At 48.1% G+C, this 26,983-nt stretch overlaps 1 protein-coding gene across 2 annotated transcripts; it reads right to left on the bottom strand.

Moving 5' to 3' along the window:
- Nucleotides 1-7,258: 7,258 nt before the first annotated feature.
- Nucleotides 7,259-10,852, bottom strand: LOC123169912 (glycerophosphodiester phosphodiesterase GDPD1, chloroplastic). 2 transcript variants are annotated; one of them, XM_044587764.1, is made up of 7 exons: nt 10,262-10,848; nt 9,424-9,483; nt 9,231-9,311; nt 8,935-9,135; nt 8,710-8,805; nt 7,873-8,069; nt 7,259-7,772 (listed from the first exon to the last, which is right to left on the bottom strand). In XM_044587764.1, the coding sequence occupies exons 1-7, from the start codon at nt 10,544-10,546 to the stop codon at nt 7,544-7,546; spliced, it is 1,149 nt and encodes a 382-aa protein (XP_044443699.1). In that variant the 5' UTR covers nt 10,547-10,848; the 3' UTR covers nt 7,259-7,543. The 2 variants fall into 2 exon arrangements, with proteins under 2 accessions (XP_044443699.1, XP_044443700.1); XM_044587765.1 differs by lacking the exon at nt 8,710-8,805 and having other exon boundaries at nt 10,262-10,852.
- Nucleotides 10,853-26,983: the final 16,131 nt, after the last annotated feature.

Here is a 26,983-nt window from a genome sequence, read left to right as displayed (position 1 = left end):
TTCAGTTCTCCGCCCTTGCCTTTTGATCTAGTCTTCTCACACATTTTACACAAAGGTTGGGCAGTCTAGCCTAGCCAGGACAGTGCAGGGCTGCAGGCCGCCAACGTACGCGTACATGCCTGCAGTGATTGGGTTGGTCAAAGGGATTGCTTCTGATTGAGAGTAGGATATACGGTGGTGACAACCGGAGAAAGTTCAGTTATCTTTTCAGTGTGCCTTTCCAACCAGTCTCATTCCTTGCCTTGCTCTGAAATATTCTCCCTATCTCGTTGCCGTTTCAATCCCTGCCCATTATACAAAGAAGCATGCAGCCACAGAAAAGCGACCGCCTCGCGTCTACCTGCGACGCGTGAATCATGATTTGGGACTGTATTCCACTTTAGTGAAAATCCTGCCGTCCGTCGAACAAAAAATTCCAACAAGCAACTGCTTATGTGCAAGCATATGTCATGACCTACATGATCAGGACTTGGTGTCTTGCTTTTGCATGATTAAGTAATAGTTAGAGTTGCAATCGCTCAGGCTGGAGTCTAGGACAGTTGTAAGGCACATACTGGATGTGATTCTCATCCTGCTTTACAAAATAGACCTAGATGGCTTAGTTTCTTGGGCTGATCATGACTTTAAGCAGAGTGTTTTAAGCTATCTAACTAACCAATCACACCTGTTGGAATTTATTAGTCCCTTCAAGTCATCAATATTGATATTGTGCAGTCAATTATACAACAGGACAAGCTACCACTTAGCTTGCAGCATCATAAAGTAAGCTAATCTTATGTTATGCGATCTGCGTGTGTGCTTGAAGAGGCAAAGGCTATATATCCACTTCAGTGCCAAACTAGCTAGTGCCTTGCAACCCATCTAGTCTAGCCCAAAACACATACAACAAAAAAAACTCTTTTTTTTTTGAGAAAACCATGGACACTAAGCCATAGTTGTTACAACTTCCTTTTGCATTACAAAAATCGCATCGTTCGGGACGTTCGCCAGTAGACTGAAATCGCCGTTCCTTCTTGCTGATGCAGCCAACACATGTGCTAATGAGTTTTTGTTTCTGCCAATGATTCTGACTTCCCAGCTAGCAAAGGTCGACAGTATGCGTCTTGCATCTGCCAGAACTGCGTAGCAAGCGGATCTGATTGCTCCCTCATCTTGTATTTGGCATCCCATACTCTTGCAGTCCGTCACCAGGATTAGCCGTCCATTGTATCTTCTAGCAAAGGCACTGAGCCCCAGGACCGCTGCTGCACCTTCGGCCTCCTCTGCCGAAAAACATTGGTTCAGTCTTCCTCCTACTGACATAAAAACCCGTCCCAGGTGGTCTCTTGCTACCGCTCCTCCCCATGCCTCACCCGTGTCGGCGAGGAAGGATGCGTCCGTGTTTAACTTAGCTACACCCAGAGGGGGGGCCTCCCAGTGATCAGGTGTAGGGTGAGCAGAAATCTGGGGCACCGTCGGAAAGACCGACAGTTTGTTTATGTTCTTATCATCCCCTTGGCCACTTTCCGCTATTCCCAGATCCTCCTGCGGCCTGATTACAGCAAGCACCGCTCCTGCAACCCTTTCCTTCCCGTCTCCATGGACAACGTTGTTTCTCAGGTTCCAAGCCTGCCATAGCAGTAGGAGTGTATTCCTTCTGACTGCCTCAGTGTTTGCGAGAAGGAGGTGTTGTAGCCAATCTGGTCCTGTATCCCAAATGTCACCTTCCCTTGGCAGCTCCCAATGCCTCCTCATTTCATGTCTAAGTGCTTTGCTCCTGGTACACGCAATGACAGCATGGAATTCATCTTCGGGAGCCGTGCCACATATGTCACACACACTATCAATGGCCATAGTTCTCCTGCAAGCATTTTGTTTAGTGGCAAGGGTTTTTGTCGCCACTCTCGAACCAAAATTTTTCACCTTATTTGGTATCTTCGCTTTCCAGATAGCATCCCAAATTCCGCGATCCTCTGGATCGTTCCCTGAAGTGGATGCCTCGGCTATGGTGTTCCTTTTCAAAAAACTCATTTAGGGCGTAGAGTGCACGAAAATGCTATCTTTGACACGATTCCACGTGCAGCCGAATGAACACTAAAATCTAAAATTGTCAAAAATAAACTGAATTTGTTTAACAAACATGGTCGAGTGTTCTATTCATGTGCGGATTTTCGTGAAGAAACAACATCCATGGTGTTTGTTCTAGGTAAAAGAAGAGTAATTTTAACATGCTCCCTCTTACCCCTTCTTTTCACATGGGAGGTAAGAAGGTAAGAGTTAATCAGACCACTACTTAATCAAATTAATGGTTCAGATCTATCATGTACTTTTACCTCTGATGTGAAAAGGGGAGGTAAGAGGGACCATGCTAAAATTTGTCGTGAAAAAAGGACCTACAAAATGCTTCAAAAATGGCCTTTTTAGAGCTCCAGTTTGTTCTTTTCTCGTCTAGAACACCGTGGATGTCATTTTTTCACAAAAAATTACATGTGGGAATAACTATCGACCCAGAAGCCCAACGTTCGCATCGGCAGAGTAAAAGTTTTTAGAAATGAAAATAATTAACAAACACTTAAAGATAAAAAAAGTAGAGGAGAAGGGAATAAATACTTGCCAAGATACCATGCAGTATCATGTCAACCTAGAGCTTAGCTAATTAGGATTAAAGTTTCGGAAAGGCAGCCTTTTCCTTCACGCAGGAGGTAAACTCATTCGCCTGTTCCTGCACATACTTGAAAACATTAGTCAAATGTTTTTAAAGGAGGTGCTATTTCAGCCTAAGCATAAAAAGATACTTTGCAGTTGAGTCAGATTGCTTAAATTATGCTTAAGATACCGTAGTCTTCTTGCCTACCTTATCTGAGATGTTTCTACGCAGAACATGCAAACAACGATCTTCTCATGGCCAGCAGGAGAATATTGTTCATCATATCTATCATATGAATATCTTTGAATATATCAATGAAACAAATAATTTAACTATTTTAGGAATGTAATCTGATTTTCCATTTCATAAACAAATAGTAACTGCGCCCCGCAAAAAAAAACAAATAGTAACTGTGAATAACAGGCAAAATTACACGATGTATGAATATCTTCAATTTCTGTTTGAACTTTGATAGGGAAAACAGTTCGCAAAAGGGGGCAGAGTTGGGCCGAGGTTGACCTAGGCAAGCAACATGTCACTGTCAGCACTTCAGCCGGAGACTAGGCCATATTTGTCGGGAGAACCTATAATTTGACCATCGTTGACAACACAAGATTTGTTTTCCTTTGATAATATGTTTTCAGTTGATTTGTCGTCGCCGGTATCGCTTCAACAACACATAATCCCATGCCCAGAGTTTCAGTTGGCATGTTTTGGATGCCTTGAAGGTTGGACTAGTGAGAACATCTGGATTGAGATCTTGTGCTGTTAATGAATTAGGAGGCGGTCGTTTCATCAAGTCCAATCAAACTTAGTGATATGTGATGTCACTTTTTCCTTGAACAAAAAGCAATCCTTGAGATCCTTGCAGAGAATAAGCAGGCAAGCAAGCTACCCGTCAGCTGTTAGGTAAAGACCAATCATAGGAAGAGCAAGAAACCTTCAGCATTTCTCTGATAACCAAAGCCTTTAAATGTGAAAACTGACGGTGCGACGCAACAGCTCGAAGATTCTACATCACAACTAGCAATGTGAACATTGAAACTGTTAACCGCCCGTTAGCGAAAGCTATGTACCCTCTTTCTTCAAAGCATGATGAATCACATTTGCACCACACAAAGACAAATACCAATATAACCAATATCCTTGAGCAGAACAAAGATCCGAGGAACCAAAAGGTTCAGAAAGAAAGAGAGTGACAGCAGTTTTTACTCTGTCGAGCGTACTACGTTCTCGATACCGTGCGCCATGTCTTTTTTCGCAACACCAGATCTGATCCAGATCAGCCGTCCACAAGGAGTACAATACGAGAGTAGCATAACAGTACAGTAGCAATGTGAACATGAGAATTGAAGTGAAAGCTAAATAAAGCTACGGACGTGTACCATTTTTTTCTGTCCAAAAAAGCGTGATGCACCACATTTGCACCACACCTACACAGGTCCCTTTTGAGGTTGCTTTCTTGCAGTGTCAATGCCGTTGGAGTGGGGGTGCATGCCTCTGACTAACCTGTCTGGTGACCTTGTCCACGAAGCAACTCTGACCCAATCCATAATCTATCTACATGGGTCACACGATACCCTAATGGCTGGTACTAGTAAATTATTGATGGATTGAGAGCTGAAAGGAGCCAAGACCGCATCAAGGATCCAGGCAAGATCGCTACTATGACAAATCAGGCCGATGCCTTTGTCACAAGGGAAGGGAAGCCCCTCCTTCCTCCCTCTGTCGCCCGCCAATAGGCGCGCGGTTAGAGCATCTCCAGCCGTTGGCCCCCCAGGAGGCGCTAAAAATCGCCTCCGGGGGCGCACCGGCACAAAACGCGCGCTGGGGCGTGATGCCACCCAGTCGCGGCGCCCACGGATTTTTTTAAAAATTAAAGTGCGGCACAAACATGACGCAAATTCAACCATTTTCGGCGAGTTCATACATATTTCGGCGAGTTCAAACCAAATTCAACCAAACACGGCACAAACACGCCCACTCATATATATTTAAAATATTTTACAAAAAAGAAAAAAAAACACTACTAGCCGCCCGCCGTCTCCCTCGCATCGCCGCTCCTCGCCGCCCGCCGCCCGCTGCCCTTGCAGTTCTACATGCCGAGGAGGCTGTAGAACCGCGTGTAGTCGCCGCCGCCGCCGCCGTCGTCGTCGTCGCCGCCTCCGCCGCGGCCGCCGTCCCTGCTGCAACCCTCACCCGGTTGGCACGGCGGGTTGGACGGTCTGGCGGCGTCCTTGTCGTCGTCGCTGTCGAGGATCACGACGTCGTGCTCGTCCTCGCGCCCACGCTTGCGGGCGGCGATCTCCTCCAGGGCCCGGCGCTGCCGGACCATCTCGTCGCGGAGGTAGTCGTCGCGCGCCCACCGTAGGGCGTCCTCGTCGGAGAAGCCGCGCCGGGCTATCTCCTCGTACTCCGGGGGGAGGCTGGGCTCCGGTTTGGGCGTGACGAGGACGAGGCGGCCCGAGGCGGGGGTGGAGTCGGCGATGCGGACACCGGAGCTGCGGGTGCGCCGGCTGACAGGCGTGTCCTGGGGGGGCTCCGGCTTGACGGGGCGGAGGCAGGGAGAGCCGGTCGACCGACCGGACGAGGAGGAGGACGCCCCGGGGTCCATGCGCCTCGGCGTCCACGAGCTCCCACGGCGGCGAGAGAAGGACGGGGGCTCGGGGTACTCCAGCCTCGGCGTGTTGCCGCCCTCGATGTACTCGAGGACGGCCTCCAGCGTGCGGCCGGGCACGCCCCACCATCGGCGCTGCCCCTCGAAGTTGAGCCTGCCGGAGGGCACGACGCCGTTGGTGGCCTCGAGCTGCTCGGCGTGACGGTGGCGGAAGTACGGCTCCCAGAGCGGGCTGTCGGGGACGTAGCGCGGCCCCTCCCTTGCCGCCCGCGGCAGGGAGGCGCGGATACGCGCGAACTCCGCACGCCGCGCCGCCCCGGTGGGCGGTGGTGGCACCGGGACCCCGCCGGCGCTGATTCTCCACGCCCCGGGCACCCGCATGTCCGGCGGGACCGGGTACTCAGCCTCGAAGAGGAGCCGAGCTTCGTCCTCGTGAAGGTGACGGCGGCCGAAGCCATTCGCCTCCGCGCTGTCGCCTGGGAAGCGTTCGGCCATTTCTTTGAACTGGGGATGGCGAGGGGAGAGGGAGGAAGGGGGAGAGAGGGCGCGTCGGCGATGGAGACTCTGTGCGTGCCACCGGCGTGCTGGGGGTCGGCTTATATAGGCGGAGGCGCCGCGCGCACGCGTGGCCGCTGCGTTTACGCGTGGCATGCGCGGGGACGCGCGTCGTCACGCCTTCACTACGCCGCCCGTGAGGCATCAATGGCGGCGGCTGACCGGCGCGGCAGCGCGCGGCAGCTTTGGCATTGATTCGCCGCAGGAAACGAGGCGATGAGGACAACGAAGCGGCGAGAAGCGAGACGAGTCGCTGGCAAGGAGGGCCCGCGGCTCTTTCGCGCCAAAAACGATTCGCCCGGCGCCCCCGAGCACCCCCCAACTTGCCGGGGTCGGGTTGGGTCCGCCGGCGCCAATTTCGGCCCGAGCAGGCGAAAATTGGGCCCTTGGGGGCGCGACTGGGCCGGTTTTTTGACGTCGGCGACCGAAAAGTCACCTGGGGGGCCTTGTTGGGGCCGCGGCTGGAGATGCTCTTAGGTCGCCGACATTCGGGTCGCCAAGGGTTTATATGTAGTATGATCTGGCCAGAGCCAGACTAAGCAAAACAGATTGGGCAGACGGTGATGGGTTGTCCTACGTAGGTCAGCTGTTGTGAGGCTCCTCCTCAAGGAAGAGTAGGGGAAGCCTTGTCTTTCTTTAATGGGTCAGGAGGAGAGGAAAAATAAGTGCATCTGCTTTGTGTTTCTGCTGACCAAGCGTACACGAATTGGGTCACCTTTCTTTCAGAAAAGGATGCCAGGTGAGTCACCTGCAGGATGGCATTTTGCCTGTCCAGGTATGGCCACATGAAAGACGGGTTTCTTGAATTGGAAGAGTTGGTGGCACGTCAGTCATTCGGTTCAGTTCAGATCGGTAAGCAATGCACCATCACCATGTGCAAATAATTCTCGTTATTTTGCAGACGGAAGGAGGACCCATGCATGTCTAGCTGTTACTTAGGGCTTAAGAGAAGAGAGCTATTGCGATCCAAAAGGATGCCATGCAACTACTGACTACTAGTATGAGCAAGCAATGTCCTGCACACGGACATCAGAGCATGTTCAGATAGTTTCTCAACCCCACCCGTTGTGGAGTTCCTGGATTTATTGGTTGCATATATGCAGTAATGTGCGGGAGGCTGTTTACGTCCAGTATCTAATGGGTGTGAGTGGTGTCATTGTTGATCTGGTGGAGGAGATCTCCAATGCTGTTGCAGATTTCAGTAAAACCAGACCTCGGCCAGAGCACGTTCAGTAACAGCGTTGACATAGGCAGAAAACATGAGTACTTCTCACAGCACCGGCTGGGGTTCCCTGATGGCCTCTACACAAGAAACATGGATGCCACACCACTCCAGGTTTTTCTTTAATCTAATCAATGAAATTACCTCGCTATAAAATCGACACTTTGTCGGAAGAAAAAACTTGCTGTATTCGAGCAGATGCTCGTATCATTCTAGGACTGATAGCTCTACAATCGACTAAGCTTTCAAAATATTCTGGCCATGTATTGCTCTTCTTTGCCGATGGCAAAGTTGGTATGCACATAATTGCAACAAGATTGGTCAATCATTACATACATAATAATTTGCCGGATGATTTGGCTATCTTTACTGTATGGAATCATCTATATTTTAAACAGCAACAATGCTCTAGTATGTACCTTCTAGACTAGTGTCAAATACAACTGTCAGAAATGTCAACAGAAGATGAAATCCTCAACTTGCTTTGAAACCGAGACAATCTTGGTTACTACTGTATCTATCTTCAGTGTGGTTGCTGAATCAGTTCAGGTATAAGCCGGAGCAGGAACCCCAGCTGCTGCTGTGAGAAGGACTCGTGTTTTCTGCCTATGTCAACGCTGTTACTGAACGTGCTCTGGCCAAGGTCTGGTTTACTGAAATCTGCAACAGCATTCGAGATCTCCTCCACTAGATCAACAATGACACCATTCACACCCATTAGATACTGGACGTAAACAGCCTCCCGCACATTACTGCAGATGCAACCAATAAATCCAGGAAATCTGTAAGATTACTTAGAACACACACACACCCCTGAGAAACATGCACGCATGATAACAGTGCGCTGCTTACTTGAGCTGCCCATAGGTGAGAATAGCAAGGTTGGATTCTTGTGCTTTTAGGATCGCAGAGGGATTTTTTAGAACTCCTCTGACTTCTGACACAACCCCATGCAAGTCATACTCTTGGCACACATGGATAGCATTGTCGAGTGAGTTCCTTCTCGTATCATCGTGTTTGGCTGTTCCCCCTTCTGTTAAGAACAGTACCTAATGAAGATAAAAAGTTGGATACAATAGTGCTGAAGTATGTATGTACTTAAATGGACGGCAAAACTTTATTCAAATTAGGAACTACCGAACTACAGACGTCAAAATCGTGTAATTCCACATCACAGACAAGTTAAAATAGCAAATAAGATACTAGTTTGGACTGAAGTTGTCTGTATCTTCATACCTATTATCATCAGTCTGGTCACTGAATTGTATATACATTAAAAACAATAAGCTATGCATAACATTTTTAAATACTTTTCTTGTTGCGGGAATGTGATATTACAAATACTAATCATGATGATTTAAGAGTACGCTTATGCCTTCACAAAACTTCTCAGTTGCACTTGTTTCACTTTACGCAAGTAAATGATAAATCTTGAAGGCACTCCTACTTGCTGTAACAAGGGAGCAGAAAACATCCTCAATACTCGTATGCAAGTGAACCACGCACTACTACCACATTGTTCCCCATTGCAATGCGGTAAGTCATACAAGTAATCGGTGAAATACTATTAGCTAGCTGAGTATTTACTGTTTAGAAACATTTTTTTTTCTAAAAAGGGGCAAATGTGAGGAAACTTTTCAAAAAATAATTAGACATAGAATGAATACAGAATTTTCAAGGCATGCTTACAGGGTATACACTTTGGAGCTCACGTGTTATCCGTGCGGCATCAGGTTGGAATGTTGAGAAAAAGAGTGGTCTGTTACCAGCATACTGAAAAACAACCTACCAGACCATTTAACAACGTTATGGTCATCGCCTCACAGTGACCAAATGATTGTATGGGAATCAACCGATACCATATTAAATGAACAAGAGCAATCCATATATTAAATGAACAAGAGCAATCCATACTTGCAGTACAGCTTGAAGAGCACGGTTAAGGTTGACACTCGGATAGATAATGTTGTCATCAAACTTTAGTTCGATGTTAAATCCCAGATGGGGACTGACATGTTCGAAGACTTCCTGCAATGTGCAGAGATAATCATCTTCTTCGGTGCTCCAAGTAAGGACTCTGCCATCTTCCATCCGTCTAAGTAAGGGCTTGGAGACCTGAACAGAAATTATGAAGTGAATATAATGGCGTTTTAAGCACATGCTAATGAACCCTGCACAGCAAAATCCAACAGATAGAAGGGACGAAGTACCTTGTGAGGTTCTTTTTGTACCCCATATGAAAGGAATTCTTCCAGAAGAAGATCGGTCACACGCATTTCATACAAAACCTCCTGCACACCTTGCCATAATAGAAGATTAACTCGAGAGTTTTTCTTCAATGGATGAATAGTTTAGTGCATACGCAAGAGATGACAGCTATAAGAATGGATGAAAAGGACATACAGTTTTTTGGGTGAGGATAAAATCATCGTGGAAGATAACTGGGCAGCCATCTTTTGTAACCTGCAAGCCAAAATGGTAGGATCATAACTTCAGGAGATCTGTGTGGGTACTGTGGTCATCTTAAAAGGAAGGGATAATGGATGAAGTCAGGGAGTTGCAGAATGCTCCGAGAGAACCGCCAGTTTTCATCAACCTAGCTTACATGTATGCTCCCTATGGTCGCTATTGCCGATTTCACTGACGCTTTGGTCTGCAAATGACTCCTTGCAGTGGATTAATGACAACTGATAAGACCAAGTACAACTGCAACTCAGAATCCAGGAGCTTGCCATGCAACACCTTGAGCGGTAGAGAACACCAACCCCAATGACCATCACAACGTGGCTGCTATACCTAGTCTGGTCATTTGCATCTAAGCAGTAGCTTCTTGTTTCATGTAATTAGCTTACAGGCTACAATATAACTGCATTGCATATTACATTGGGACACAGATGGATCAATGTCACTCCACGCGTGTGCTGCTAATGCTTGGTTACTTCAGAGAGAGAAACTAGCATGCGCATGGCACATTACAATTCATGTCCTGATCCAACCATACGATTACCACATCCAGTTTCCACAAAAAGGATTTGTCCTCGAGGATCCCAAAAAATTAGTTGTACGGTTGTACCAACTAGAGCAGAGCCCACATTGCTCAATCAACCACACCGGGTATCAGTTTCGCTCCTGAAGCTGCGGCGCCGATTCCAAATCCAAGCTTAAACAATCTAGCAGCGTATCAATTGCGAAGTAATGATGGGAAATGGCGGAGGCTAGCTACATGTGTGTGTGTGTGTACCTGGACGTCGAACTCGACGAAGGCGACGGCGGCGTGCTCGGCGGCGCGGCCGAATGAGAGCAGCGTGTTCTCCCGCTCCCTCGCCGCCCCGACGCGCGCCCCGGGCGGCGCCCCCACCGCGTTCATCCCCATCCCGCGGTGACCCCCCACCATCATCCCCCGCTCCGCCAGCAGCGCGAACGGCAGCTCCCGGGGCCTCCCTCCGGCCGTCACCGGTGGCGTGGGCGCGCACGCCGCGATCGGACAGCGCGCCGCCGCGCGCGGGGTCGTCGCCGGTAGCGCCATTTGGACGCTGAGAGCCCCTCTTTTTTTCCTCTTTCTCCTCTGTTCTTTCTCCCTGCTTTGCCACTTGCAGGTTGATTGGTGCCGGGAGAATTTGAATATTTTTAGACACGCAACCGCCGCAGACGGACGGGCACGGAGGAGCAACGGCGACACGCCGCGGGCTGATCCCTCTGTGCTGCGGGTATTATTCGGTGGATATGGATATTCTGGGCATATTCCGGGAGGCGTGAGGGTCAGGGCATCTCCAACGCCGATGAAACCTCCCGCATGGTCGGACCTAGTTGTGCGGTACAACTGAAGTCATCCAACACGGGCCTATATTGGTATGTGATGTAGTTTGGATGTGATTTTCCTGCAAACTAAAGACAAGCATGGGGTGCTTTACGGGAGTTTGAACCGATCTCACGCCCGTTTCTGACCGTCCTGACCCATCAAAACCCCTCCTCCCTCGCTCGCACGTGTTCCTGCCCCGGCGCCAGCTGCCCGCATTAATGACGATGTAGATCGCGTCGCACAACATTGAAGACGGGTCAGGGCGGATGCGACCGCGCACTGCTTCCGTAACTGAAGCGGTGCGCTGGTCGAGGGTGCCGCCCGCAACGCGTCTCCGGTGTCTGCATCTGTTCAATGCCGGAGGCGTGTGACTAGACGGGACGAGACAGATATCTACCATGCCCGTTCAATGTCGTTGTCCGTCCGTATGCCACCATTAAGCAGGCTCGCCGGCCGAGAAACCGACTCCGGTGCCGCGCATTGACACACCGGACGCCTCGCCTCACCGGAATCCGCTATTTAAAAGCGATCACACCCGACTAAACTCCATACCACAACACAAGCCCCTCTCCATCCTCGTCTCTTGCACTGCGGGCTAGTTTGGTTCTTGTCCTGGACTCATGCCTGGTAAAATTTTCATGCCTGGTGTTGGCTTGAGAATAAGAAGAATTTTGCCTGGCCAGGCAGGTGTGTGCACCGGGTGTTTGGATGTGGACCTGGCCGGGGACAACACTTAAACAATAAAAAATAGATTGAAAGGCTGATTTGACAGAAAGTGCAGTAGGCATGTGCTAATGAGCCGAAAATACTATCTGCCTGAAACCCAGGCGTTCTCTCCCGTGAGCCTGGACCAGGCTAAGAAACCTGCCTGGGAGCTAGCCAGGCTAATCAAGCTGCCACGAGCTCCAGGCCAGGGATGTGCCTGTGAATCCAGGTAGCGAACCAAACAATCTCCAGGCACATCTCAGGGATGTCCCAGGCCAGGCAAATATGCCCCAGGGTTGCAACCAAACACACTCTGTATCCGCCATGACTGCAGGCGGCGAAGCTTTGTGGGAGAGACGTTTCGCGGAGATGAAGCACGTTGTGGCCGCCCTTATCACCGCCTGGCAGAGCCGCCGTGCCAGGCGGATCGAGGACGGCTTGTCGAACAGCTCGCCCGAGGTCTCCGACGACGAGGACGACACCACGATGGAGACGGGCTCCGACAACACCGCCCCAGCTCACACGCCTCCTGTGCACGCTGGCTTCACCATGAAGCAGGCGCACTACAACACCGCCATGACGGAGATGCAACCTGCGACAGCTCCTTTGTTAGTGTTCCAGCAGGCGCAGGAGGAACCTGGAGCAGCATCGGCTGGCGGAGGGCCAGATCTACGGCGAGCAGCCGAGCGAGGAGGCCGTGACGGCCATGGCCTCGGCGAACCCCAACTTCGTCGCAAAGCAGCATGTCATCTACGATGTCGTCCGTACTCAAGCCATCGCTCGCCAGGAAGCTACCGCCGTAGAGGCGCGGTTGCAGGCGATCGTGGAGGAGAACAACGCGAGCTGCGCCTCCTACGTGCCGCCGACGAACCATCAGGTGGCCAGGTGGGACGACGACGGCGCCGACGTGATACATCCGAAACATATCTACTTTTCCAAACACTTTTGCTCTTGTTTTGAACTCTAATTCGCATGATTTGAATGGAACTAACCGGACTGACGTTGTTTTCAGCAGAATTGCCATGGTGTTATTTCTGTGCAGAAATAAAAGTTCTTGGATTGAGCTGAAAATTTACGAAGAATTATTTCAGTATATATAGAAAACTGGTGAAGGAAATTACCAGAGAGGGGCCACCAGGGCGCCACAAGCCCAGGGGCGTGCCCTGGCAGCTCCCGCAACCCTAGCTCCAACTCCATAAGTACCTATTCGTCATAAAAAATCACAAAGAAGGAATCATCATGTTTTATGATACAGAGCTGCCGCCGCCTCCTATTCTTCATCGGGAGGGCTGATCTGGAGTCCGTTCGGGGCTCCAAAGAGGGGAATTCGACGCCGTCGTCATCTTCAACCATCCTCCATCACCAATTTCATGATGCTCACCGCTGGGTGTGAGAAATTCCTTCGTAGGCTTGGTGGACGGTGATGGGTTGGATGAGATTTTTCATGTAATCGAGTTAGTTTTATTAGGGTTTGATCCCTAGTATCTGAAGGAAATACAATTGTTATTTATATTTCCTTATACCATGATAAATATTTATTATTCATGCTAGAATTGTATTAACCAGAAATGGATACATAGACAAAACACAGTGTCCCTAGTAAGCCTCTACTAGACCAGCTCGTTAATCAAAGATGGTTAAGTTTCCTAACCATAGGCATGTGTTGTCATTTGATGAACGGGATCACATCATTAGGAGAATGATGTGCTGGACAAGACCCATCCGTTAGCTTAGCATAATGACCGTTAAGTTTTATTGCTATTGCTTTCTTCATGACTTATACATATTCCTTCGACTATGAGATTATGCAACTCCCGGATACTGGAGGAATACCTTGTGTGCTATCAAACGTCACAACGTAACTGGGTGATTATAAAGATGCCCTACAGGTATCTCCAAAGGTGTTTGTTGGGTTGGCATGGATCAAGATTAGGATTTGTCACTCCGAGTATCAGAGAGGTATCTCTGGGCCCTCTCGGTAATGCACATCATAATAAGCCTTGCAAGCAATGTGACTAATGAGTTAGTTACGGGATGATGTATTACGGAACGAGTAAAGAGACTTGCCGATAATGAGATTGAACTAGGTATGAAGATACCGACGATTGAATCTCGGGCAAGTAACATACCGATGACAAAGGGAATGACGTATGTTGTCATTGCGGTTTGACCGATAAAGATCTTCGTAGAATATGTAGGAACCAATATGAGCATCCAGGTTCCTCTGTTGGTTATTGATCGGAGATGTGTCTCGATCATGTCTACATCGTTCTCGAACCCGTAGGGTCCGCACGCTTAACGTTTGATGACGATTTGTATTATGGGTTATGTGTTTTGGTGACCGAAGATTGTACGGAGTCCTGGATAAGATCACAGACATGACGAGGAGTCTCAAAATGGTCGAGAGGTAAAGATTGATATATTGGACGATAGTATTCGGACACCGGAATGGTTTCGGAGTGTTTCGGGTATTTATCGGAGTACTGAGGGGTTACCGGAACCCCCCGGGGAAAGTAATGGGACACATGGGCCATAGGGGAGAGACAGGTGAGGGAGTCCTGGACTAAGGGGTCCTCGGGCGTCCGGCCTATTATCCATGGGCCGGACTGATGGGCTGTGAAGACGTGAAGGCCGAAGACTGTACCCATGTCCGGATTGGACTCTCCTTGGCGTGGAAGGCAAGCTTGGCGACCAGCTATGAAGATTCCTTCTTGTGTAACCGATTCTATGTAATCCTAGATCCCCCCCGTGTCTATATAAACCGGAGGGGTTAGTCCGGAAAGTATATACTCATTACCATAGTCATACAGGCCAGACTTCTAGGGTTTAGCCATTACGATCTCGTGGTAGATCAACTCTTGTAATACTCATATTCATCAAGATCAATCAAGCAGGAAGTAGGGTATTACCTCCATCGAGAGGGCCCGAACCTGGGTAAACATCATGTCCCCTGTCTCCTGTAACCATCGATCCTAGACGCACAGTTCGGGACCCCCTACCCGAGATCCGCCGGTTTTGACACCGACATTGGTGCTTTCATTGAGAGTTTCACTGTGACGTCGACGAAAGGCTCGATGGCTCGCCTTGTCCATAAAGACAACATCACCTCCGGGGGAGTTCTAGCCCCAGGCCATACCCTCCGGCTGGGCGGCTTTACTATGATCACCCATTCGGCCGTTGAGCCGACGATGACCTCTCGGGCCATCGAAAACCCCCTTCACATCAACTCCGAACACTCCAAGCAGATGGATCCGGCAGAGTTTTCGTCCTTGAACGAACTCCTAGATCGCATCGCCGCTTTGGGAATCGCCACAGACTACGATCGGATCGGGCCTAAAACCGATCAAGGAGAAATCAAAACTCCACCGGTCACCCACCAGATAGCGGTAGTCGAGGAGCAGGACGGCGAGTCTTCTTCCATATCGAAGACGGACTATGTTCGGATCGCCGAGCAGGAAGAGCCGGATACCCACTAGCGAAAGGATGCGACTAGCCCTCCGAAGATAGAATCGGACGGCAGTCCTAAGCAATCAGAAGATATTCCGGAGCCCAGACTGTTGAGTCTGGAAGGTCTTCAGACTCCGGATAATCGGTCAGGTCAGGGTTCGGATTTAATTCCACCCACCCACCCGGACATAGACGCCCTCATGAGCATAAAACAACAGTCTCAGGAAATGGTTCACCACTTTTGGGCCAGATTCCTCCTTGTCAAAGACAACGTAAAAGATTGCCGCGACGAGGACGCGATATCAGCGTTCCGCAACAATTGCGCGGACGAAGGAATCCGCAACGCCATCAATCGTCGCCGCATACTGAAGTTTGCTGACTTAGAAACTATTGTACAGAAGTACAGCGCGATGGAAAGCGCTTGGAAAACTCAGGTAGCTTGCTGGGAACCGTCGGTCCCAACTCAACTCCTCCTACAGGCGAAGAGGGCGCACCCCCGTGGCACGCCCAGTCCAACAGTCAAGAAACACAAACCCATTACGCGGCACGACACCATTCTGGAGGGATGGCTCGATGGCCCATGCAAAATACACACGGCGCTAGATACGTGGCAACCCACAGCCTTAGAGCTTGTTGGATACTCCGACAGGTAGCTAAGAGCAGCGAGGACATCCTCATCAAGGACGCCCCAGAATAGCACCCTCCAGAAAACGACGACACAAGAGTATTGACGGTCTTCGAGACATTCGCTTCAAACAACAAGCGTAAAAGAGCACTTCGTGACCTCGCCGAAGTCTGCCAAATCGCTGCAATAAACCCTTGGAACGACACGGCTATAACATTTAATGACAGTGACGAGCCGAAGTACAGGACAGTCCAAGCGCCAACCGCATTAGTCCTCAGTCCTATCGTGGACGGGTTTCGACTTACCAAGGTCCTCATGGACGGCGGCAGCGGACTAAACCTCATTTACGAGGACACACTCCACAAAATGGAAATAGGCAGGAGCCATATCAAGCAAAGTAACACAACCTTTTGAGGAACATTCCCAGTCGAGAGGCGCGATGCGCGGGAAAAATCACACTTGACGTGGTATTCGGCACGCCGGAGAATTGTCGGTCCGAAGAAATCACTTTCCAAGTGGCCCCTTTCAGCAGCGGATACCACGCCCTGTTGGGGCGGGACGCATTTACACGCTTCCAAGCTATACCTCATTACGGGTATATGAAGCTCAAAATGCCCAGACCGAACGGTATAATCACTCTCGTCAGTGATCCGGAAATAGCACTCCGCGCTGAAAACAAAACAACATCCCTCGCCCTTGAGGCGCTATCCGAAGCCCTCGCAGCCGAAGAACTAACCGCACTACGCTCCATGGTGGACAGGGACGATGTGATCCTCGACAAACGCCCCAAATCCACCTCCTTCAAACCAGCAGAAGAAATAGTCAAACTCCAGGTCCACCCAACGGACCCCAAGAAGACAGCATCTATCGGAGCGCAACTGAACCCAACAGTTGACGCTGCACTACGAGAATTCCTGCGCAAAAACTGGGATATATTCGCCTGGCACCCTTCAGATATGCCAGGGATCCCACGCAAGCTGGCCGAACATAGCCTCAATATATTAAAGGGATTTAAACCGGTTAAGCAAACACTGTGGCGCTTTTCCGAACCCAAGCGACAAGCCATGGGGGAGGAGCTGGCCAAGCTTATCGAGGCCAGATTCATTAGAGAAATCAAACAACCGGACTGGCTGGCGAACCTGGTGATGGTACCAAAGAAGGACAAATCTTGGCGCCTGTGTGTCGATTTCAAAGACCTCAACAAGGCTTGCCCTAAGGATCCCTTCCCCCTCGCCAGCATTGATCAAATCATTGACGCCACCGCAGGACACGACTCACTGTGTTTCCTCGATGCATATTCCGGATACCATCAAATCAAAATGAAGGAGTCCGATCAAGCTGCAACAGCATTTATCACCCCATATGGGCCATTCTGCTTCAACACCATGCCCTTCGGGCTCAAGAACATCAGCGCCACATACCAACGCATGATTCAAACATGCCTGGAGAAGTAGATCGGCAAGACGGTAGAAGTTTACGTCAATGACGTTGTCATCAAAACCAGGCACGTCGAAACACTAATAGACGACTTACGTCTTACATTCGACAACCTCCGTGCGTATGACATTAAGCTCAACCCGGAAAAGTGTGTCTTCGGCGTCCCCGCTGGAAAACTGCTGGGCTTCATCGTTTCCAATAGAGGAATCGAAGCAAATCCAGCCAAAATCCGAGCTCTGTCACAGTTGGCTACCCCAACAGACCTCAAACAAGTCCAAAAACTAGCTGGTTGCGTGGACTGGAGGCACTACCACTCTATCGCCTCTTGCGGCGCACCGATAACTTCGAATGGACAGATGCGGCGACTGCCGGACTGGAGGAAATAAAGGCCCTCCTAGCAAGCAACCCAATCCTGGCCGCACCAAACGCTGGCGAACCCATGTTGCTATACATATCGGCAACACATCAGGTGGTGAGCGCCGTGCTCGTTGTCGAACGAGAACAGGACGGACACAAATTTCCGCTCCAAAAACCAGTATACTACGTATCTACTGTCCTCACACCATGCAAATCCCGGTACCCCCACTACCAAAAGATAGCATACGCGGTCTTCATGGCATCCAGAAAGCTACGACACTACTTCCAGGAGTGTTCAATCACGGTGGCCTCTGAAGTCCCACTCAATGACATAATAAACAACCGCGATGCCACAACACGGATCGCCAAATGGGCCATAGAGCTACTTCCATTTGACATAACATACAAGCCACGTCGAGCCATCAAATCCCAAGTGCTGGCTGACTTCGTCGCCGAATGGACAGAGGGCGACCTCCCTAAAGAGTACGACGCATATTCCAACTGGGTTATGTATTTCGACGGCTCCAAAATGCTGGCGGGGCTAGGAGCGGGAGTCATGTTAACATCCCCCACTGGAGACGTCGTCCAGTATGTACTCCAAATACTATTCACAGACTCCAACAACACAGCCGAATACGAGGCCCTATTGCATGGTCTTCGGATGGCCGTATCCATGGGCATACAACGCCTAGAGGTGCGAGGGGATTCAAACCTCGCAATATCTCAAATAAACGGAGACTTTGATGCCAAAGATCCAAAGATGGCAGCTTATCAAATAAACTTGAGGTTGTTTCCTTGGAAAGTGTACCGTATGCTCATTACCATTAACATGAAAAGTGACATTGCCTTTGTTGCAATCAAAAATAGCCCCTGCAGTATTCAAAAGGGTCATCCAAGAATAATAGACATACTATCGTCCTCGGGAATATCAAGAATAACAAAGTCCGTTAAAATAGTTACGTTTGCAACCACAACAGGCACATCCTCACAAATACCGACAGGTATAGCAGTTGATTTATCAGCCATTTGCAAAGATATTTCAGTAGGTGTGAACTTATTCAAGTCAAGTCTATGATATAAAGAGAGAGGCATAACACTAACACCGGCTCCAAGATCACATAAAGCAGTTTTCACATAGTTTCTTTTAATGGAGCATGGTATAGTTGGTACTCCTGGATCACCTAGATTCTTAGGTATTCCACCCTTGAAAGTGTAATTAGCAAGCATGGTGGAAATTTCAGCTTCCGGTATCTTTCTTTTATTTGTAACAATTTCTTTCATGTACTTAGCATAAGGATTCATTTTAAGCATATCAGTTAATCGCATACGCAAGAAGATAGGTCTAATCATTTCAGCGAAGCGCTCAAAATCCTCATCATCCTTTTTCTTGGATGGTTTGGGAGGAAAAGGCATGGGTTTCTGAACCCATGGTTCTCTTTCCTTACCGTGTTTCCTAGCAACAAAGTCTCTCTTATCATAATGTTGATTCTTTGATTGTGGGTTATCAAGATCAACAGCAGGTTCAATTTCTACATCATTATCATTAGTAGGTTGAGCATCAACATGAACATCATCATTAACATTATCACTAGGTTCATGTTCATTACCAGATTGTGTTTCGGCATCAGAGATAGAAATATCATTAGGATTCTCAGGTGTGTCAACAACAGGTTCACTAGAAGCATGCAAAGTCCTATCATTTTTCTTTTCTTCTTTTTAGAAGGACTAGGTGCATCTATATTATTTCTTAGAGAATCTTGCTCAATTCTCTTAGGATGGCCTTCAGGATACAAAGGTTCCTGAGTCATTTTACCAGTTCTAGTAGCCACTCTAACAGCATAGTCATTATTCTTACTATTCAATTCATTGAGCAAATCATTCTGAGCTTTAAGTACTTGTTCTACTTGAGTGGTAACCATAGAAGCATGTTTACTAATGAGTTTAAGTTCACCTTTAACTCTAGACATATAATCACCCAAGTGTTCAATCATATAAGCATTTTGTTTTAATTGTCTACCAAAATAAGCATTGAAGTTTTCTTGTTTGACAATAAAATTATCAAACTCATCTAAGCATTGTCTAGCAGACTTATAGTGAGGAATATCACCTTCATCAAATCTATAGAGAGAATTTACCTTTACTACCTGTGTCGGGTTATCAAGACCATGTGTTTCTTCAATAGGTGATGGATTAAGACCATATATTTCTTCAACAGGCGGTAAATTAAGACCATGTATTCCTTCAATAGGAGGTAAATTATTAACATCTTTGGCTTTAATACCCTTTTCTTTCATAGATTTCTTTGCCTCTTGCATAGGATTGAGAAATAGAACACCCCTTTTCTTCGGAGTTGGCTTAGGAGTTGGTTCAGGAGTTGGCTCAGGAAGTGTCCAATTATTTTCATTAGTCAACATATTATTCAATAGAATTTCAGCTTCATCTGGTGTTCTTTCCCTGAAAACAGAACCGGCACAACTATCCAGGTGGTCTCTGGAAGCATCGGTTAGTCCATTATAAAAGATATCAAGTATTTCATTTTTCTTGAGAGGATGATCAGGCAAAGCATTAAGTAATTGGAGAAGCCTCCCCCAAGCTTGTGGGAGACTCTCTTCTTCAATTTGCACAAAATTATATATTTCCCTTAAAGCAGCTTGTTTCTTATGAGCGGGGAAATATTTAGGAGAGAAGTAATAAATCATATCCTGGGGACTACGCACACAACCAGGATCAAGAGAATTAAACCATATCTTAGCATCACCCTTTAATGAGAACGGAAATATTTTAAGGATATAGTAGTAGCGAGTTTTCTCATCATTAGTGAACAGGGTGGCTATATCATTTAATTTAGTAAGATGTGCCACAACAGTTTCAGATTCATAGCCATAGAAAGGATCAGATTCAACCAAAGTAATTATATCAGGATCAATAGAGAATTCATAATCCTTATCAGTAACAAAGATAGGTGAAGTAGCATAAGCAGGATCGTATTTCATTCTAGCATTCAGAGTTTTTGTTTCAGCTTAGCTAATAATTTCTTAAGATCACTTCTATCATTCCAAGCAAGAAAGTCTCTAGCAGTTTATTCATCCATAACGTAACCCTCAGGCACAACAGGCAATTCATATTTAGGGGGAGAATCTTCATCATCACTTTCATCAATATTATCAGTTTCAATAATTTCATTCTCTCTAGCCCAAGCAGTTGTTCATCAAGAAATTCACCAAGTGGCACAGTAGTATCAACCATAGAAGTAGTTTCATCATAAGTATCATGCATAGCAGAAGTGGCATCATCAATAACATGCGACATATCAGAATTAATAGCAGAAGCAGGTTTAGGTGTCACAAGCTTACTCAAAACAGAAGGTGAATCAAGTGCAGAGCTAGATGGCAGTTCCTTACCTCCCCTCGTAGTTGAGTGATAAATTTTTGTTTTTGCGTCTTTCAAGTTCTTCATAGTGACCAGCAGATATAAATCCCAAGTGACTCAAAGAATAGAGCTATGCTCCCTGGCAACGGCGCCAGAAAATAGTCTTGATAACCCACAAGTATAGGGGATCGCAACAGTTTTTGAGGGTAGAGTATTCAACCCAAATTTATTGATTCGACACAAGGGGAGCCAAAGAATATTCTCAAGTATTAGAAGTTGAGTTGTCAATTCAACCACACCTAGATAACTTAGTATCTGCAACAAAGTATTTAGTAGCAAAGTAGTATGGAAGTAACGGTAACAGTAGCAAAAGTAATATTTTTGGGTTTTGTAGTGATTATAACAGTAGCAACGGAAAAGTAAATAAGCGAAGAACAATATGTGAAAAGCTCGTAGGCATTGGATCGGTGAAGGAGAATTATGCCGGATGCGGTTCATCATGTAACAGTCATAACATAGGGTGACACAGAACTAGCTCCAATTCATCAATGTAATATAGGCATGTATTCTGAATATAGTCATACAGGCTTATGGAAAAGAACTTGCATGACATCTTTTGTCCTACCCTCCCGTGGCAGCGGGGTCCTAACGAAAACTAAGGGATATTAAGGCCTCCTTTTAATAGAGTACCGGACCAAAGCATTAACACATAGTGAATACATGAACTCCTCAAACTATGGTCATCACCGGGAGTGGTCCCGATTATTGTCACTTTGGGGTTGCCGGATCATAACACATAGTAGGTGACTATAGACTTGCAAGATAGGATCAAGAACTCACATATATTCATGAAAACATAATAGGTTCAGATCTGAAATCATGGCACTCGGGCCCTAGTGACAAGCATTACGCATAGCAAAGTCATAGCAACATCAATCTCATGACATAGTGGATAGTAGGGATCAAACCCTAACAAAACTAACTTGATTACATGATAAATCTCATCCAACCCATCACTGTCCAGCAAGCCTGCGATGGAATTACTCACGCATGGCGGTGAGCATCATGAAATTGGTGATGGAGGATGGTTGATGATGACGACAATGACGGATTCCCCTCTCCAGAGCCCCGAACGGACTCCAGGTCAGCCCTACCGAGAGAGTTTAGGGCTTGGCGGCGGCTCCGTATCGTAAAACGCGATGAATCTTTTTCTCTGTTTTTTCTCCCTGAACATGAATATATGGAGTTGGAGTTGAGGTCGGTGGAGCTCCAGGGGCCCCACGAGGCAGGGGGGCGCGCCCCCACCCTCGTGGAAAGGGTGTGGCCCCCCTGGCCTTGATTCTTTTGCTAGTATTTTTTATTATTTCCAAAAATAATCTCCGTGAAGTTTCAGGTCATTCCGAGAACTTTTGTTTCTGCACATAAATAACACCATGGCAATTCTGCTGAAAACAACGTCAGTCCAGGTTAGTTCCATTCAAATCATGCAAGTTAGAGTCCAAAACAAGGGCAAAAGTGTTTGGAAAAGTAGATACGACGGAGACGTATCAGGAAGCTGGGAGAAGACCAGGATAATCGGCAATGATGGCCAGTTCTATGCCGTCATAACTCGCCTGGTAAAACACCCCTTCCGCGAGTACCACGAATATATCTGGGTCCTCTTCGAACCCAGGATCAAGCTCCCGGTTGTGGTTCTCCGGCTGTGGGGCAGGGCTATTGAGCCCCTCGGTTACCTTCCGCCAATGTTGTTTCAAAATAAACGGATGGGGAATTCATTAAAGATGGCTACGAGAGCGGAGTGAATAAAAGCAAAGAGGTTAAGACTTACCCAGCTGGGAGGGTTGTACATGGAGTACCCGTATCTCCGATTGATGTGGAGAAATTCTTTTTCCTCCCCTTTGAACAGCTCGGCCAGTATCTTGGCTAGAGCGGCGGGGGTGTCCGGACCTTTTCGACCGCAGTGGGAGGCGTCATCCTCCCCATTGTAATGCCACATTGGGAGCCCTCTCTATTGAAGTGGCTGAACCCCCCGCACTATCGAGGTCGCCATTACCTCTACTATTGTAAAACCGGACTGGGCAAGCATCCTTATCTTGCCCAGGAGCTGACAAACTTCCGCACTGTCCTCCTCTTCAAGACTTCGGGGACGCCAGCTGTGACGTTTCTTTAGTGGAACGCTTGCAAATTCCGGGAGACCCCTGCGAACTAGGTCGGGAAGAGCGACTTCTTCTATATTGAACCATTCGGAAGGCCATTCTTCAGATGCCTTCCTTGGTGTGCCGGACAGGTATCCGGTATCGGCAGCGCGCCATACTTCGGCTCCGCCCACTTCAAATATTGACCCCTGGTGGTTGCACGGGACAAGACAGAACAACTTTCTCCATAGTTCGAAATGGGCCTCAATGCCCAGGGACAGTTCGCACAAGGCGACGTAGCCCGTGATATGCAGAATGGAGGTGGGAGTAAAGTTATGCAACTGAAGGCCATAGTATTCTAGAAGCCCTCAAAGGAATGGATGGATTGGAAACCCAATGCCCCTTAGAAGATAAGGGACAAAACAAACTCGCTCCCCCCGGATGGGTTGGGAAAATCCTCCGCCTGGGTCTCACCGTTGAGGGAAGCTTGCCCTGCTCGAACAGGGACCAGATCTGCAGGGGGAAGGAATCCCTGCATTTGCAGCTTCTTTAATTGGCTATAGGCCACCGAGCACCTCTCGCACTCGCCTCTCTCTGAGTCGAAGGAGGAACTGGGAATGCTGGCCATGTTGGAATGGCTTCTCCTAGTAATCTTTGGGGATTTTCTCCACGTGATGTTGAATGGATCCAAGATCCGATCTCTTTAAATAGGCGCTCTTCCTGGCCTAAACGGGGTGTTATTTGCAAAAATACCCTGACCCCCCGCATTCGCTCGACACGTGGAAGACGAGGTTATTGAACGCGCAGAAGCCGAGGGGGACATTGAATCCACGGCCGAATACACTACTTGGAAATCATTAAAGGAGGAACCCGCCTTGAACTGCCAAAGACAATTTGTGTGCCGAACACCTCGCTATTGAAGACTGGTTTGGGGGCTACTGAGGGAGTCCTGGACTAAGGGGTCCTCGGGGGTCCGGCCTATTATCCATGGGCCGGACTGATGGGCTGTGAAGACGTGAAGGCCAAAGACTGTACCCGTGTCCGGATTGGACTCTCCTTGGCGTGGAAGGCAAGCTTGGCGACCAGCTATGAAGATTCCTTCTTGTGTAACCGACTCTATGTAACCCTAGATCCCCCCGGTGTCTATATAAACCGGAGGGGTTAGTCCGGAAAGGATATACTCATTACCATAGTCATACATGCTATACTTCTAGGGTTTAGCCATTACGATCTCGCGGTAGATCAACTCTTGTAATACTCATATTCATCAAGATCAATCAAGTAGGAAGTAGGGTATTACCTCCATCGAGAGCGCCCGAACCTGGGTAAACATCGTGTCCCCTGTCTCCTGTAACCATTGATCCTAGACGTACAGTTCGGGGCCCCCTACCCGAGATCCGCCGGTTTTGACACCGACAACAGGGCAGCCCACAAGGGGGTGGCGCACGCCGCCCCATGGGGAGTCCGAATTGGACAAGGGGAGGGGGCGTGGGCCCCCTTTCCTTCTCCCTCTCTCTCTCTCCATCCCCCTTTCACCCTCCGAAGAAAGGAAGGGGGGCCGAATTGGACTAGGAGTCCAAGTGGGACTCCTCCCACTTGGTGCGCCCCCTAGGCCGGCCCCCTCCCTCTTCCTCCATTATATACGGGGGAGGGGGCACCCCAAAGCACATCAATTGTTTCTTAGCCGTGTGCGGTGCCCCCTCCACCGTTTACTCCTCCGGTCATATTGTCATATGTTGGGAACGTAGTAATTCAAAAAATTTCCTACGATCATGCAAGATCAATCTTGGAGATGCATAGCAACGAGATGGGAGAGTGTGTCCATGTACCCTCGTAGACCGAAAGCATAAGGGTTATGTTGACGCGGTTGATGTAGTCGAACGTCTTCACGATCCAACCGATCCAAGTACCGAACGTACGGCACCTCCGTGTTCAGCACACGTTCAGTTTGATGACGTCCCTCGAGCTCTTGATCTAGTAGAGGGTCGAGGGAGAGTTCCATCAGCACGACGGCGTGGCGACGGTGTTGGTGATGTGATCCGCACAGGGCTTCGCCTAAGCACTACGACAATATGACCGAGGTGGTAAACTGTGGAGGGGGGGGGGCACCGCACACGGCTAAGAAACAACTGTTGTGCCTTTGGGGTGCCCCCTGCCCACGTATGTAAAGGAGGGGGGGAGGAGGCCGGCCCAAGGGGGGCGCGCCATGAGGGGGGGTCCTACTAGGACTCCGTTCCTAGTAGGATTCACCCCCTTCCTTCCAACGGAGAGGGGGAAAGGGGAAGGGAGAGAGAGGGAGAAGGAAAGAGGGGGGCCGCGCCCCCTCCCCTGTTCAATTCGGATTGGGGCAAGGGGGGCGCGCGCCACCTCCCGTGGCCTACCTCCTCTCCTCCACTATGGCCCATTAGGCCCAATAACTTTCCCGGGGGATTCCAGTAGCCTCCCGGTACTCCGAAAAATCCCCGAACCTTATCAAAACCATTCCGCTGTCCGTATATAACCTTCCAATATATCAATCTTTACCTCTCGACCATTTCGAGAATCCTCGTCATGTCCGTGATCTCATCCGGGACTCCGAACAAACTTCGGTCACCAAAATACATAACTCATAATACAAATCATCATCGAACGTTAACCGTGCGGACCCTACGGGTTCCAGAACTATGTAGACATGACCGAGACACATCTCCGGTCAATAACCAATAGCGAAACCTGGATGCTCATATTGTCTCCTACATATTCTACGAAGATCTTTATCGGTCAAACCGCATAACTACATACGTCATTCCCTTTGTCATCGGTATGTTACTAGCCCGAGATTCGATCATCGGTATCATCATACCTAGTTCAATCTCGTTACCGGCAAGTCTCTTTACTCGTTCCGTAATGCATCATCCCGTAACTAATTCATTAGTCACATTGCTTGCAAGGCTTATAGTGATGTGCATTACCGAGAGGGCCCAGAGATACCTCTTCGATACTCGGAGTGACAAATCCTAAACTTGATCTATGCCAACTCAACAGACACCATTGGAGACACCTGTAGAGCATCTTTATAATCACCCAGTTACGTTGTGACGTTTGATAGCACACAAAGTGTTCCTCCAGTATTCGGGAGTTGCATAATCTCATAGTCAGAGGAATATGTATAAGTTATGAAGAAAGCAATAGCAATAAAACTAAACGATCATTATGCTAAGCTAACGGATGGGTCTTGTCCATCAAATTATGAAGAAAGCAATAGCAATAAAACTAAACGATCATTACACCTAGATCAGATATGAACTCCTTCATCCAGACTCCTTCATTTGCTGATTCAAAGCAGCTATGTACTCCGCTTCACATGTAGATCCTGCCACGACGCTCTGTTTGGAACTGCACCAACTGACAGCTCCACCATTCAATATAAATATGTATCCGATTTGCGACTTTGAGTCATCTGGATCAGCGTCAAAGCTTGCATCGACGTAACCATTTACGACAAGCTCTTTGTCACCTCCATAAACGAGAAACATATCCTTAGTCATTTTTAGGTATTTTAGGATGTTCTTGACTGCTGTCCAGCGATCCACTCCTGGATTACTTTGGTACCTCCCTGCTAAACTTATAGCAAGGCACACATCAGGTTTGGTACACAGCATTGCATACATGATAGAACCTATGGTCGAGGCATAGGGAATGACTTTTCATTTTCTCTCTATCTTCTGCAGTGGTCGGGCATTGAGTCAGACTCAACTTCACACCTTGTAACACAGGCAAGAACCCTTTCTTTGACCGAACCATTTTGAACTTCTTCAAAACTTTATCAAGGTATGTGCTTTTGTGAAAGTCCAATTAAGTGTCTTGATCTATCTCTATAGATCTTGATGCCCAATATATAAGCAGCTTCACCGTGGTCTTTCATTGAAAAAATTCTTATTCAATTATCCTTTTATGCTATCCAGAAATTTTGTATTATTTCCAATCAACAATATGTCATCCACATATAATATTAGAAATGCTACAGAGCTCCCACTCACTTTCTTGTAAATGCAGGCTTCTCCAAAAGTCTGTATAAAACCATATGCTTTGATCACACTATCAAAGCGG

The sequence above is a fragment of the Triticum aestivum genome, chromosome 7D (genome assembly GCF_018294505.1).
Source record: "Triticum aestivum cultivar Chinese Spring chromosome 7D, IWGSC CS RefSeq v2.1, whole genome shotgun sequence".
Lineage (NCBI taxonomy): Eukaryota > Viridiplantae > Streptophyta > Magnoliopsida > Poales > Poaceae > Triticum > Triticum aestivum.
This window is presented reverse-complemented; position numbering and strand designations above follow the sequence as displayed.

Coding starts and splice junctions, on each gene's coding strand:
- LOC123169912 (XM_044587764.1), bottom strand. CDS start 10,546: ATGGCGCTACCGGCGACGACCCCGCGCGCGGCGGCGCGCTGTCCGATC. Junction 9,312..9,423: donor TTATCCTCACCCAAAAAACT/GTATGTCCTTTT, acceptor CAAGGTGTGCAG/GAGGTTTTGTATGAAATGCG. Junction 7,773..7,872: donor CTCACCTATGGGCAGCTCAA/GTAAGCAGCGCA, acceptor TTGCATCTGCAG/TAATGTGCGGGAGGCTGTTT.